Source organism: Trifolium pratense, linkage group LG4 (assembly GCF_020283565.1).
Source record: "Trifolium pratense cultivar HEN17-A07 linkage group LG4, ARS_RC_1.1, whole genome shotgun sequence".
Taxonomy (NCBI): domain Eukaryota; kingdom Viridiplantae; phylum Streptophyta; class Magnoliopsida; order Fabales; family Fabaceae; genus Trifolium; species Trifolium pratense.
This window is the reverse complement of record NC_060062.1, coordinates 25,071,642-25,086,850: the sequence shown is the minus strand read 5'-3', so window position 1 is coordinate 25,086,850 and position 15,209 is coordinate 25,071,642. Positions and strand designations below refer to the sequence as shown.

Here is a 15,209-nt window from a genome sequence, read left to right as displayed (position 1 = left end):
AATTTTATTGGAAAGAAATCAGAGACCTTTGACGTATTCAAAGATCTATGTATTCTACTTCAAAGAGAGAAAAACAATGTTGTGTTAAGGATCAGAAGTGATCATGGAAAGGAGTTTGAAAACTCTAGATTCTCTGACTTTTATGCCTCTGAAGGCATCATCCATGAATTTTCATCTCTCATTACACCACAACAAAATGGTGTAGTAGAAAGAAAGAATAGAATTATACAAGAGTCTGCAAGAGTAATGTTACATGCAAAGAAACTCTCTCATGGTTTTTGGGCAGAAGCTATGAACACTGCTTGTCATATTCATAATCGTGCCACCTTGAGATCTGGAACTACATCTACTCTGTATGAATTGTGGAAAGGTAGAAAACCTACTGTTAAGTACTTTCATGTGTTTGGAAGTAAATGTTATATCTTGTCTGATAGAGAACCAAGAACTAAAATGGATCCTAAAAGTGATGAAGACATATTCTTGGGATACTCAACAAATAGCAGAGCCTACAGAGTATATAACTACAGAACCAAAACCATGATGGAATCTATAAATGTAGTAATAGATGATATTTCAAGTGAAGTTGTGAAAGATGATACAGAAGATGCTACAGCATCTATCCCAGGTAGTATAGATTCTGAAACTATTGAGGAATTCAAGAATGATACAGAGATTACTACACCTGAACCAATCTTTGCTACTTCAAAGAAAGGGTCATCCATTCGTACTCAAAAGAATCATCCTACAGATCTGATTATTGGTAATCCTAATCATGGAATTACTACTAGAAGGACACTTGACTTAGTTCCTAATGCTTGTTTTGTTTCTAAGTTTGAACCCAAAAATGTGATGGAAGCCCTCACTGATGAGTTTTGGATAAATGCTATGCAAGAAGAGCTAAATCAGTTCAAGAAGAATGAAGTTTGGGACTTAGTTCCTAGACCAAAAACTACTAATGTGATTGGTACCAAGTGGGTCTACAAGAACAAGTCTATGCTAGAGGGGTATTGTGATGCTGATTGGGCAGGTTGTGCAGATGATAGAAAAGGCACCTCAGGAGCTTGTTTCTTTTTAGGCAACAATCTAATATCTTGGTTCAGCAAGAAACAGAACTGTGTGTCTTTATCTACAGCTGAAGCTGAGTACATAGCTGCTGGTAGTAGCTGCTCCCAACTATTATGGATGAAACAAATGTTGCTGGAGTACAATGTGGTACAAGATGCTATGGCATTGTACTGTGACAATCTTAGTGCCATCAATATTTCAAAGAATCCTATCCAACATAGCAGGACGAAGCATATTGATATTAGGCACCATTTCATCAGAGATCTTGTTGAAGAAGGTATTATAACTCTTGAGCATATTGCCACTAAAGAACAACTGGCTGATATTTTTACTAAGGCTCTAGATGCGGTCCAATTTGAAAAATTGCGAGGCAAACTTGGGATTTGCCTATCTGAAGAGTTATAGCAATTATTGCAAGTGTGGCGTGCAGTTTTTTCTTCAACTTATTTAGTAATGCACGCTGTTATGGGTAATGTTGAAACATCTGAAGATTTGGTAAGAATTGTGTGTTTGTTGATGATAAGGATGTTTCTTGTGGTGAGAAAGTATTTGTCAGAGAAAGTTATGTGGTGTTCCCCCCTGCTGTGTTTAACATTTGTTGGTAATGATATTAGCGCTCCAATTGAGGTCAAAGATGACTCTGTGTTGGAACATGTCAAGAAGAGTGTTCCTGAGAAAGATGCTGCACATGATGCTACAACATCTGCAGCACGGGAAAATTTGGATAACATCTTGATACCCGAGTCTCCAGATGATGTTATTGTTCCTGACAAAGAAAAGGGTTCTGAAGCAACTACTACTGATAATGTTCTTGTTCATGATATCTATGTGATCCCTTATGTTGATGATAGTGGTAAAACTATGTCTGTTCCTTTGAATGTTGATGAATCTGCTGAGAAAGATTCAAATGTTATTTATGTGGACAATCTCAACCTTACTGAGAGGACTCCTGCTTCTAGTACTAGGAGGTTAAAGAAGGCTTGATGTGGAAAGGAATTTAAGTGAAGATTTTTTACAATGCTAAAAGCTTGTTGATTTGATTAAAGCAGAAAACTGCAACCGGCTTCAACTACTCATTCCAATACTCTGACTACAGGTTTGGCTCTGTTTATAAATGTTGTAGGGACCAGATCACCTCTTGACCTTGGTTTCCATATTCTTGATGAAACTGTTCTGCATGGTAAGTCATGTGCTGTGAAAATGCCTATAGTTTTCCCTACACTGATGTGTGATTTTATTCTAGCTCAACATCCTGGCATTTGTACTGAGGCTGGTGTTTCTAGTAAGAGAGGTTGTGATTTATCTTTTGATTTTAGACTGTTTGAGGGTACACATGCTGCAGACTGTGCTGCATCATCTGTCAATCAGTCAACTGATGTTTTGCCTAGGAAGCAAATGATTGTTGACCTCAAGGTGTTTTTTTTTCAATGTCAATCCTGGTGTTCTTAATGATATTGCTGGTGGTGATACTGAGGTAGAGGAGGAGGACTCTGACGCAAGTCCTTCTATGTGACCTGCTTATGCTTTATTTGCATGTCCTTTTGGATTTTAATTTGTAGGGCTACGCCCTGATGACTCTCTGGGTTGTAACACGTACAATCCATGTCTTTTGGCTCCGATTCTCCAGGTTTTCTATGCCCTGATGGTCTGTCATATGCACTTTATGAGTTCCTATGCTCTGATTCTCTCTGCACTCTATGTTTCTCTATGATCTGATAACTCTGTGGAAGTTCTGCTCCTACTATGTGATACTGACTTTATTTGTCAGAATTTATGGCTAAAAAGGGGGAGATATATGTTGTGCATGATGTGATGCATAATGCTATAGCATCTAGTATAGCATGTTTTATGTGATATGCAAGTTTTGAGGGGGAGTGAAGTTTATGCATATGTTGAGGGGGAGTAGGTAGAATTTATTTTTCTACTACTTTTAATATGCATGCTTATATAGGAATTTATTTTTCCTATTCTCTGTGGCGTTGCTTAAATTTTAAGGAGTTTATTTCTCCGATCTTGAATCCACTATGTGAGAGTTTATTTCTCTCTATCTGTACTTTGAGGCTAAGATGTGTTATGTTCCGCTGTTGCATGCCTCTGATGCTTACATGCTAGCTACCTTTTCATCTGATGAAATTTTACTTTCTTTCCTAGTTGTGTGCTCATGTTGACTTGAAGGAAAGTTTAAATAGCCTAGCATTGTTCTACTTTCTTTCCTAGTTGTGTGTTTATGTTGACTCGAAGGAAAGTCTAGACAGTATCTCTCCATGCACTGGGCCAAAGTTGTTTTAGCCAAAATTTGCCAAAGGGGGAGATTGTTGGTGTTTTGATTGGCTACATTTTGCAAAAGCCAACCAGCCAGATGCTGGACTGAGATGCTGTAGCATCCTCGTACAGCATCCTGATGCTCTGTTTTAAGTGCAGAATTTTTTCTGTCAATCTCGTTCAAGATTTGCTTCAAATATTAATTCCAGCACGTGTGTATATGCAAGACGAGACTTACTGCACAAGAATTGTCCAAGTCGGCCTAAGGAAAGTTATTAAAAACAAAAATATAATTATATTATATTTTTGTTCGTTTTTTTTTGTTTGGTACAACACAAAACATATTTTCAATTTTAATCTAGGTTTGGCCGCAGCTGTTGCAAGGGTTTTTGTCTGCAACCCTAGCTTGCCCATCAAGACATTGAAGACTATAAATATGTGAAGCCTCAAGCTATTATTTTCATGTATTCTAAACCGTGTTTTTTACAAAGTGTGAGTTTTTAAGGTTTAGAGTTTGTGTCTTTTGTCAGCCTTTCTTGTGTCAATTTGATGCAAGTTTAGGACTGTGTTTTGGTTGTTTATTGTAAGCTACTCCTAAGCTTTGAAGCACGGAGTTAGTGTGTGTGATTCACTCATAAGCTTTTAAGCAAGAGTGTTGTCTAGTTTCTAGGAGAGTGTCTCCATCTTGATTATTATTATTGACAGCAACATGGTACGTGTTGTTAGAGGGAATTTGGGACGGGGTCTCATTATCTAAGAGGTTCTTAGGTAGGATTGCACGGGTAGTGTCTAGGTGATAAGTCAAGTACCGGGTGTTGGTCGAGGGCTTTGAACTAGAGCTATTATAGTGGATTCATTCCTGGATTGGTATCCCCCAGAGTAGGTGACGTTGCACTGAACTGGGTTAACAATTATCTGCGTTATTTATTGTTCTGCAATTTATTTATTTATTTACTGTGTTCTGCGACTGTCTTGCTGCAACATATGCTATAGCATCTTGTGCAGCATTGTGTTCACTGCGTGCCAGATTTCAACTTGTTCCATCACATCTTGATAATTGAACAAAACTTTCATTTGTTTGCTCCAATTATCATAATTCTTTCCATCCAAAACTGGAAGATTCGCAGGGAATTGACCACTGTTAAAGGTTGCCATGGTTAAAGCACGAACCAGGCTCTTGATGCCAGATGTTGGCGCAGCTTAAGCTTTTAACCTCACACACTTTGGCCTGCACAGGCCTCACTAACCAGCAGTCAAGCAAGGAATCTCGCGCGCGCTGCACTGTCACTCTTGCCTTGCCTATGAGCACAGTTTCTGCAGGATCTGCTTTTCCTTGTTGCTGCAACAATGGTGGATAGTTTTGGAAGAAAGAAACACACGATTTACAGAGGAGAAGGAAGAAGAAGATTAGAGAAAATAGGAGTCAGTTTTATTCATCCTCAATGGGGAAAGAAAAGGTTGAATACAATCACTAATCATGAGCCTTATTTATACTAACACTAGATCATCACACTTTGATGATTCTCCTAGGCTCTAACCAACTAACTAATCTCTAACTGACTCTAAACACTTTAACTACCTAGGCAAAACAAATCAAACTGAATTCAACAAACTTTCTTAACAAACTTTACTAACAAACTAACTAACTTGCTTGAGAAGCAATTAGTTATTCCTCCACTTTTAGTTAGCTTGCACACCAAGTCAGCTTTCACAACATGGATTAATCATCTAAGGTCTTCTTAGATTCAACATAATTTGTGCTGTAGGATCAATCGAATCCTTTTCTTTTTGTTTTTCAGCATCAGATTTTTCACCGTTTTCACCATTGATGGCGAGAGTTTGATTTGTTCCTGAACTTGAACCAGCAGAAACAACAAGAGGCATCTCATCACTTAAAACGTAGACAACTTTTTTTAAGGTTAAGAAGAAAAACATTTTCTGTTGCCAACGTTTGAAGTGGAGTCCTTCAAACTTAAACGGTCTTTCAGTTGCACCAACAACCGAATTGCCAATAACATCTTCAGTATCCATAGCAGTTTTGAAAACGTCTTAAAATTGTTGTTTTTTGATATTGAAAAAATAATTTTCTAAAAATTTAGAACTGAAGATTTTATTGGCTGAGTCGCGTACTAGGTCGCTCTCTTTAAGACGTTTCGCGGTACTGCTTAAATTGTGCAAAGCAGACAATCCAACCGCGTCGTCCCCAGGATAAAACAGTCCTGTTCAACACAGAACCGATCAAGTACTGCACTGTAATGATCGGAGAAGGAACACCTTCTTGAATGGTTCTACAAAACCACTCGAAAATTGATACAACTATATCAATCTCACTGATACAACAATATCAGTGCTGGTACAACACTACCAGTTCACAAAACCAATGAAACACAAAAGAAAGAATAATTTAGAAGAGAATTTTGTATATATAGAACAAGGCTTCAAGAGAGAGTGGTGTTTTGATTTTTTTATGAATTCTTGTTATGTGTATATGTTACTGAAACAAGAAGAATGAATTATATATATTGTGTTGCCTTCTAAAGAAAGAATGATACGTAAATAGAAGAAAGCTTCAGCCAAAATGAAGAGGAAATTGTAACGTTGGAACAAATACTAATGCACTATAATGTGCACTATTATGTGTGGATTAATGCAATAATGGAAGAATCTCTTTTCAACGGAACAAAATCAAGCTGGCTACCATGATGAGTCAGCACTAAGTGGCTCCTTGGACCAGCTTAATTAACTAAAAAATTAGTTAATTTTGTGAATAAAAAATGTTAGTCACATTGGGATATATACACACTACTAAAGAGAGTGTTCTAAGCAATGTGAGAATTTTTCCCACTTTTTTTAATTCACACTACTTAGTTCCAAGTCCTACAAGACCAAAGTGTTCATCCCATTTTATTTCCAATCACAATGGATCAACTTCCACACATAAATGAACACTACTATGTTCATTTTCCAACATTACCCCCTGCAATGTCAAGATTCTTTGCGTTACCCCCCTGGCTTAACAAGTGGGCATATGACATGGAAGAATCTTGACGTGGCATGACACGTGGAAATTAATTTATTTTTTATTGCCAACTCATTATTTAATGTGGGTTTTTAATAAAAAAAAACTTAAAAGTTGTTATATTTTTATGAACTTACTTAAAAGAAAGTTTTTTTTTTGACTAAAAGTTGTTATTATATATAAAAAAAAATTCTTATATATATATAATAACTAATAATAGAGTAACAAAAAAAAAACGAAGATGAAAAAAAAACTAATAATAATAATAGTAACAAAAAAACTAATAATAATAATAATAATAATAACTAATATTATTATTAGTTAAAATATGTGATTGCAGTTTTTTTTTTGTTACTCTATTATTATTAGTTATTATTATTATTATTATTAGTTTTTTTTTTTCATCTTCGTTTTTTTTTTTGTTACTCTATTATTAGTTATTATATATATACAAGATTTTTTTTTTTTATATATAATAACAACTTTTAGTCAAAAAAAAAAAAAAAACTTTAAGTTCATAAAAATATAACAACTTTTAAGTTTTTTTTTTTCATTTTTTTAATTAAAAACCCACATTAATTAATGAGTTGGCAATTAAAAATAAATAAAAAATAAATTAATTTCCACGTGTCATGCCACGTCAAGATTCTTCCATGTCATATGCCCACTTGTTAAGCCAGGGGGGTAACGCAAAGAATCTTGACATTGCAGGGGGTAATCTCAAAAAAATATTTTGCAGGGGGTAACGTAAAACTCGCCTATTTTGCAGGGGGGTATAACACTATTTACCCTATATATAATCTCATACTCCTGGTCCCAAATTTTTGGTCCTTTTACCTTTTTAGTTTTGTCCCAAATTTTTAGTCATTTTAATAAATCAATTCACAATTAATGATATTTTACCATTTCTGTTCTTAATAAAGCTAAAAAATTAATTAATATATTTTCCCTTTCTTAATAAAGTAAGGATAAAAATGAGTTAACTTATCGATCTTTATCATTTTTTAATCTTCGTGCAAAACTCTAAAAGGACTAAAATTTTGAGACGGAGGGAGTAAAAAAAAATCTCATCAAAAGAGTTGAGAGAAAGGCTCTATATATTCTTTTTTCTTTTTCTAATGATGATATTATACAGATAGTTCATGTCAAAAATAAGAGTTTGATTTTGTATTTTCAAAAGACATGATTCAAAATCCTAAACTCCCCATCCTTTTTGTAAATAAAAATATTCATCAAATTGAATACCCTCAACTCAACTATATGTTGGTCTCTGACTCTTCCTTCAACTCAACTCAAACACAAAAAAAACATGTATTAGCAATTTAGCAAATAGCAACCAGATACATGCACGAGTGAATGGACAACCTCAAAGAATTTCCTAAAAAGTGCATCATCATAGACTTTTTCATGTCGCTTTCTTTTTTATGCCGTTTTGGTTTTAACTTATAATAAGATAAGAAGTGAAAGTTGATAAATGGACTGGAAAACAAATGGGATAAATGAAGATATTGGAAAATTGGGAATTGATATAAAATTGGGTGGCAAATGTATAATTTTTTTTTAAAAATGTTATTATATAATTAAACACAATTTCCTAACAAAAATACAACAAAATTACACTTTTTATTTTTTATAATATTTTTTGCACACCTCGGTATCCGTGTTGTGAGTGAAGAGAGTATACGATGTCGTACTTTTGTCCAATTTTTTTGTGTTCATATTGCATAGTTGTTTTTTGTATTATTATATTTTTTATTATTTTTATTTTATAAAATGAATGAGAAATACCACCTAAAATTTATACACCGTGAAATCTCAAATTTAAATCTAAGTGAAAGTGTACAACTTTACAATATCGACATTACCAATTTTACTAGGCGTTACAAACAGTTAGTGTACTATTGACATTGGTTGTTGTTTGAGATTTTCTTCTCATGCCCCTAGGAAGTCTTTGTTCGCTCCTGGAAATTTCAAAAATACCCCCTCACTACTTAAGTAGCGAACTTAGGGGGTGCCAAATCTGGAAAAAACAGTTCGCGAACTCATGCGAACCTATAAAGGGTCTGTTTGTTTAAACTTTAAAAAAAATTGAAAAAAATGTAGAGATTTTTTTGTAGAGACTTTGAAGAAAATCTAAAACTATTTTTCGTTTGTTTACAATCATAAAAATTTGTTTTTTTTTTAGAAAATGGTTTTCAAAAAATTAGGTTTTGAAGAAAGCTATTGAAAATAGCTTTTCATTTTAAAGAAAAAAATGATTTTTTTACTAAAATGATTTTTGAAAAAATCTGAAACAAACACAAGTAAACTAAAAAAAAAGTGAATCTTTTGCTAGAAAATTTAAAATAAAGAGGGCCAAAATAGGAGTCGAACGAATAGGGAGAGATACACAAATATTATATTATATTTTATAAGATTCGTATTCTAGAAAAATGCTTGTTATTTTTGCTCCAGCTGCTTTTGAGTTGAGGCATACAATGATGTTTCCGGCCCAACCCAACTGTAAGAAGGCTTGAATGATCCAGTATGTTTTTATAGTTCAACAATTTTTTCTTGTTGACAATCCAACTCACCCCCTAGATATGATGAATTAAATTCAACATTTTCCAAATTCTCAAGTATGCTTCCCCAAGCCCCCCAATAATAATCAAATCAAGAGATTGATAATCTCGCAACAAGATTATCGTCATAATAAAAAGAGTATTGATCGATAGAGACTAATGAAAACAAGAGATATATAGTCCTATGATTTACAAGTTTGATTAGAAAAAGTAGTAATTAATGATGAATGATTTGTTTGAATTTTTGTAAGATTAGCAAGCAATATAAACAAGAATATTTTTATATAAAATCACCCTAGGATCATAGGTTTCATCACAAACACAAAATCTTAATCCAATTTAATCTACTCTTGTCAAGTTAAAGATAATGGGATAAATCGATCTACATGGCAAATGTCCCCTCTTGGGGCAATTAATGGAGCCCCGCATAAGCATGATGGAACCCTCGCATACCCCGTAAGACACGGTACTCGCACTGTTCTCGATTATAACTTATAGGTTTTGGACATATATCAAATTCTCCGTTCGACCAGTCCTTCGTATTCTTGTCCTAGAGATAAAATATGATAAAACAATAGAATTATGATAAAACTTATTAGTAATCTCAATCAACAAAAGTTCAAGAGAAATGAACTACTCACACATGGAGGTGCAAAAACTAAATAAAAACGGTAAACTAAACTAAGAACAAAAGAAAATTAACTAAGAAACTTTTTATTGAAACTTGGAAAATATTTACAAGAGTGGAGCTGAGATTTTAGAAATGAATATAAGGTTCTATTTATGGCCTAAAAGTACTGAGTTTCGTCCATATTCATTGGACTTTTATTACATATAATGGACATTTAAAAATGATATGAAATGACAAAAATTACCAAATGCTTCCAATGGATTTGCTATGGCCGTGGCCAGATCAACACGAGATGTGACATGAGAGGGCTTTGCAATGAAGTGCTAGCTCTCTGACTTGTCTGTCATGGCTGTGGTAAGATTCAGACGGTCGTGGGCAAGTCCCAACTTGATATTTTATTGACTTTTCAATTTCTTTAACTTTTATTGTAAAAAAAAAAACTTTAACTTTTAGTGAGTGTTTTCTTGACTTTTGGCTATGACCAAAACTTAGTTTTTCCACCATCTCTCTGACTTTTGTAATCTACTTTGACACATCTTATGCTGAGAAGGCTATTTGTTAATATATATCATTTTAGTTTCTTAAAAATTTTTTTTCCACCATCTCTTCATTAAGGAGGGCTTCCGATATCATAATTGAAATTTAACCACTAAACTACCTTAAAATACATCAAATATAAATCAAACAAAAACAAATAAATAATATAAATTAATATAAAAATATGATATAATATCGAATTTTATCTAATAAACAAATGTACACGTCGAATAATCACGATCGTAGTAGTGATAGCACAGAGAACTCTCTGTGCACTCTCGTGTACCGGATTTATTTCCGTTGACAACGAACAATGCGTTTCATTTGGCGGTTAAATAAGAGATTTCAGAGAGAATCGCTTTTTCACTTTCTTTTATTCTTTCTTTCTCTCAAATTTTCTTCAACTTTTCTTCAAGTGATGTTTTACTCACACCAGCTTCACGGTCCAAAAGCTCCACTTCAGCAAATATGGTACTGAATTTCACGTTTTCACTTTTCATCAATTTCAATTAAATTATTCACTTCTCTTGCATTTTAATTTGAATTTTCTCACATGCATGTTCATCACTCTTTTTTCAATCGCATTTGAATTTCGTCATATATAAATTGCAGAATTAATTTTACACGTTGAAATGATGAATTCGAAAATAGATAAATTGTTGTTTCTGTTTTGAGTGCTGTTTGGATTTTGTATATTTTTTCAACTTCCGCGTTTTGTGATTGTTTCTAAAATAAGCTCATATCTGTGTAATCGATTTTTTCTTATGAAGGAGGGCTGGGAGTATGAATCATGAGAAGATTAACAGAAAGAAACTTAATAAGCTCGACATCATCGATATCTGTTATCGTAATCGTTTTTCTTGATCGTAATAATTGCTTATTGATAATTGATTATTTTTTAACTGAATTTCTTATAAGATGTCGTTTTGTTTTGCTTGTTTACAGTGAACAGATTCAGAATCCAGCGATTCCAATGGCTCCGAGAATTTCTGGAATTCTCATGGGTATGTATATTCACTTTTTGTGTTCTTTTTTCTCTTTATGTGATTCTATTGAATGGATTTTGTGCTTTTAAAAGGTGGAGTATTGAATGTCTTCCAAAGTAAAGTGGATATGCTTTATGGTAAATCTCTTGATTGCTTGTTTTTCATGATTAATTAGTTAATAAAATGTTAAATCGACGATGTTTCTGAATTCACTATGTTCTTTCTTCGTGCAGATGATATTTCATGTCTTCTGGTATAAAATTCAACTTACAGTTTTCTCTTATTATGTTTTTTATTTTCAATAGATTCCAATTTTGGTATATATTTGATTTAAATTTGATTCCGTAAGGTTGAGGTTGATGAAGCTTTGGAAGAAGTAAAGAGTGCTCCAATTCCTACAATGCTTCCTAAAGGAAAATCTCGAGCCAAGTAAATCAAGTTTGCATTAATTGTTAATTATTTACAATTTTAACTTGTTCATGGTTTGAAATATTGATAAGTACATTTTATTTTTTCTTAACTTGTTTATGTGTGTTAACTTTTTGACAGGAGAGTGGCAATTACTTTGCGAGATAAAGAGCATATGCCTTTTAAAATGGAACAGTGCCATCAGTCCAATGCAACCACTACAATGGTAATAATACATTACAGAGAAAATGTAGCATTTAAATCATGTTTTTCAAAATATTATGTTGAGCTAATTTATAATCATCTACCAATAACCTAGGTAGCAAGATATTGTAGTTTCTTTTTTTAGCCTTTGCCAATTAAACAAGATTGGACTTATCTGTGCTTTTTCTTTTGATGCGGAGACTTGATGATGTGGAGGAACCCAACTTTGGCAATGGAGGAAGTGATGAGGAAGATCTAGGAAATGATCACCATCAAGGTTTTCATTTACATGTCTGCATTTGGTCTAATTGTTCCTATGCTGATACTTTACTTGAATATTTCCTTATGCTGTACTTTACTTGAATATGTGAACACGTGGAAGATGCATTAACAAAATGTATAGAGAAAGAGCAAAGAAATGCTATCTTACCTGTAACACAAGCTACTGAAGCAACTAGAGAGAAAGGCAGTTACAACTGTCTAACTAACTTGGATAGAAATAGTTATGATACAATGCAGTTTGTACATGATTAGTTACAGTAGACTTCACCTAGAACTAGTATATAAGTGAATTACACATTTCAATAACTAACTTTTGATGATAATGAATCTTTCTTTTCTCATTTTCTCTGTTTCTCAATATGGTATCTAGAGCCTCTTGATCAAGAGCGCTTCGTTTCCGCAACCATGGATCAAACAAGTCCTTTCTATGTTCATCCGAGTGATGGACCTTCATCCGTTTGTGTTCTTCCCAAACTCACCAGCTCGAACTATCACTCGTGGGCGCAATCCATGACTCGTGCACTTGGAGGCAAAATGAAGCTCGAATTCGTTGATGGAACGATTGATCCAGTCACCGATAGCTTTGATCCTTCGTATCGCGCATGGAATCGCTGCAATATGCTCGTTCTTTCTTGGATCCTCAATTCTGTTTCGGATTCAATTGCTCAATCCATTGTGTTTATGGACAACGCCGTTGACGTTTGGATCGATCTCAAGGAACGGTTTTCGCAAGGTGATTTGGTACGCATCTCTGAATTAATGCAAGAAATTTATGCTATGCAACAAGAGACGAAATCTGTAACTGAATTTTATTCCGATTTGAAGATTCTTTGGGAGGAACTTGAGATTTATATTCCAATCCCTAATTGTAGCTGTAGAACTCGATGTTCTTGTGAATCCATGCGTAGTGCTCAACGCAATCACACTTTGCTTTATGCAATTCGTTTCTTAACCGGTTTAAATGAGAATTTTAACATGGTGAAGTCGCAAATTCTGCTTATGGATCCCCTTCCACCTATGAACAAGATCTTTTCAATGGTTTTGCAACACGAGCGCCAAGGGAATTTTGCTCCTTCTGAAGAATCCAAAGTGTTAATCAATGCTGCAGATTCTTCTAAATCCAAAGGTTTTCATTCTGGCAAGAGCAATTTTCATAATGGAAATGGTTTTCCTAAGGGTACCAATCGTGTTTGCACTTTCTGTGGTAAATCCAAACATGGCTTTCCTCCTCATACGCAGAAACGTTTTGCCAACAATGCTTCTTCTAGCTCTCAAGAAGCAATTGATGATGATTCTTCAGCTACTGTTGATGCCAAGGCAAATGTATCACATGCTCTTACTTCTGCTCAGTATGATCAGCTTATGCAACTACTCCAACATTCATCTCTTAATCACTCATCATCTGCATCTTCAAATCAGGTTCATTCTACTTCATCAATTGGTCATCCACAACTTGGTAAGCTCAACACTAGTCTCATTTCTTCAATTTCTTGTCATAATTCTGCTCTTGGTTCTTGGATCATTGATTCAGGAGCTAGTGATCACATTTGTGGATCACTTCAATGGTTTCATTCTTTCAATGATATCCATCCTATTCATGTCAAATTACCTAATGGTCATTATGCAATAGCCAAACAATGTGGAACTATAAAATTTTCTTCTGATTTTGTATTAACTAATGTGCTGTTTGTGCCTGATTTTTCTTTAAATTTGTTGCCTGTTTCAAAATTGTGCAATGCACTTGATTGCATTGTCACTTTTAATGGTTCCAATTATTTGATTCAGGAAAAGAACACCAAGAGGACGATTGGTTCTGGACCTGGTGATAAAGTTGAAGACTTGTATTACTTAGTCATTTCAAATAAACTAGTTTGTGATTCTAGCACTTCATCATTTGTAACAATACCTGATAGTGCATTGTGGCACTTCAGATTAGGGCACCCTTCTGTATCCAGGATGACAAGTTTACATTCCCAATTTCCTTTTGTTAATGTCGATATCAAGGATGTATGCCATTTTGCAAAACATAAGAAATAACCTTTTTCTCTTAGTTCAAGTAAAGCTAAAAATCCTTTTGATCTATTCATTTTGACATTTGGGGCCCTATTGCTATTAAATCTGTTCATCATCATGAATATTTCTTAACTGCAGTAGATGATCATAGCAGATACACTTGGTTAACCCTTATGAAGCATAAGAGTGAAGCTAGACAACGTGTCATTGATTTTATAAAACTTATTTTTAATCAGCATAATTGTAAGGTTAAAATTGTCAGAACTGACAATGGACCTGTCTTTGCTATTCCTTCTTTTTATGCTTCACAAGGTATTATCCATCAAACCAGTTGTGTTGAGACACCTGAGCAAAATGGTCATGTTGAAAGAAAGCATCAACACATTTTGAACATTGGCAGATCATTATTTTTTCACACAAATTTACCAAAACCTTTTTGGTCCTATGCTATTCATGCAACTTTTATTATGAATAGATTACCTAGTCCTGTTCTCAACAATAAATCCCCATATTTTCTTCTTCACAATCAAAATCCAAATTTTTATGATTTTAAAGTTTTTGGCTCTTTGGCCTTTACTACTCCTTTACAAGCACATAGAACTAAACTTGCTTCTAGAGCAAGAAAATGTGTTTTTCTTGGTTACAAATCTGGCATGAAGGGTGCAGTTCTCTTAGATATCAACAATAAAGAAATTTTTGTCTCTAGACACTCATCATGAACACATCCTGCTTTATCAACCCATTTCTTCACCTTTCACATGGCATTATTATCCTACTTCTCCTGCCAGTTTTGATTACACTGATAACACAGTTGACATTAACCCAACTCCTAACACACCTATCTCACCTCCTGTTAATTCTAACCTTACAACACCACCTGTTAACACTAACCTCACCACAGATATACCATCTAATTCTCCACCGCATTCTTTAGATAATCCTCCATGTACAAACATAAATGTTAGACCAGTTAGACACAAACACCCTCCTAGTTACTTGAATGATTATGTCTGCACTCTGCAACTCTTCTACTAATCATGCAGAAGCAACTTCTTCAGGTATTCTTTACCCTATTGCATCCTTTCACTCTTTTGATCATTTATCCTCTTCACAAAAGTCTTTTGCAATGTCTGTCACCCAAAGTGTTGAGCCCAAAACCTACAAAGAAGCATGTTGATAGGTTCAATTCAGTATCAAAAACAATTAAAAGCAATCAACAGTAATAACAGAGGGAAATTGAG

The 15,209-nt window shown here is 34.1% G+C and overlaps 1 protein-coding gene across 1 annotated transcript; it reads left to right on the top strand.

Moving 5' to 3' along the window:
- The first annotated feature begins 10,411 nt into the window (after positions 1 to 10,411).
- On the top strand, positions 10,412 to 14,486 carry LOC123924118. Its single transcript, XM_045976893.1, has 10 exons — positions 10,412 to 10,546; positions 10,846 to 10,917; positions 11,021 to 11,079; positions 11,154 to 11,198; positions 11,295 to 11,314; positions 11,411 to 11,490; positions 11,611 to 11,695; positions 11,872 to 11,950; positions 12,326 to 13,411; positions 13,741 to 14,486. The coding sequence occupies exons 1-10, from the start codon at positions 10,494 to 10,496 to the stop codon at positions 13,779 to 13,781; spliced, it is 1,620 nt and encodes a 539-aa protein (XP_045832849.1). The 5' UTR covers positions 10,412 to 10,493; the 3' UTR covers positions 13,782 to 14,486.
- Positions 14,487 to 15,209: the final 723 nt, after the last annotated feature.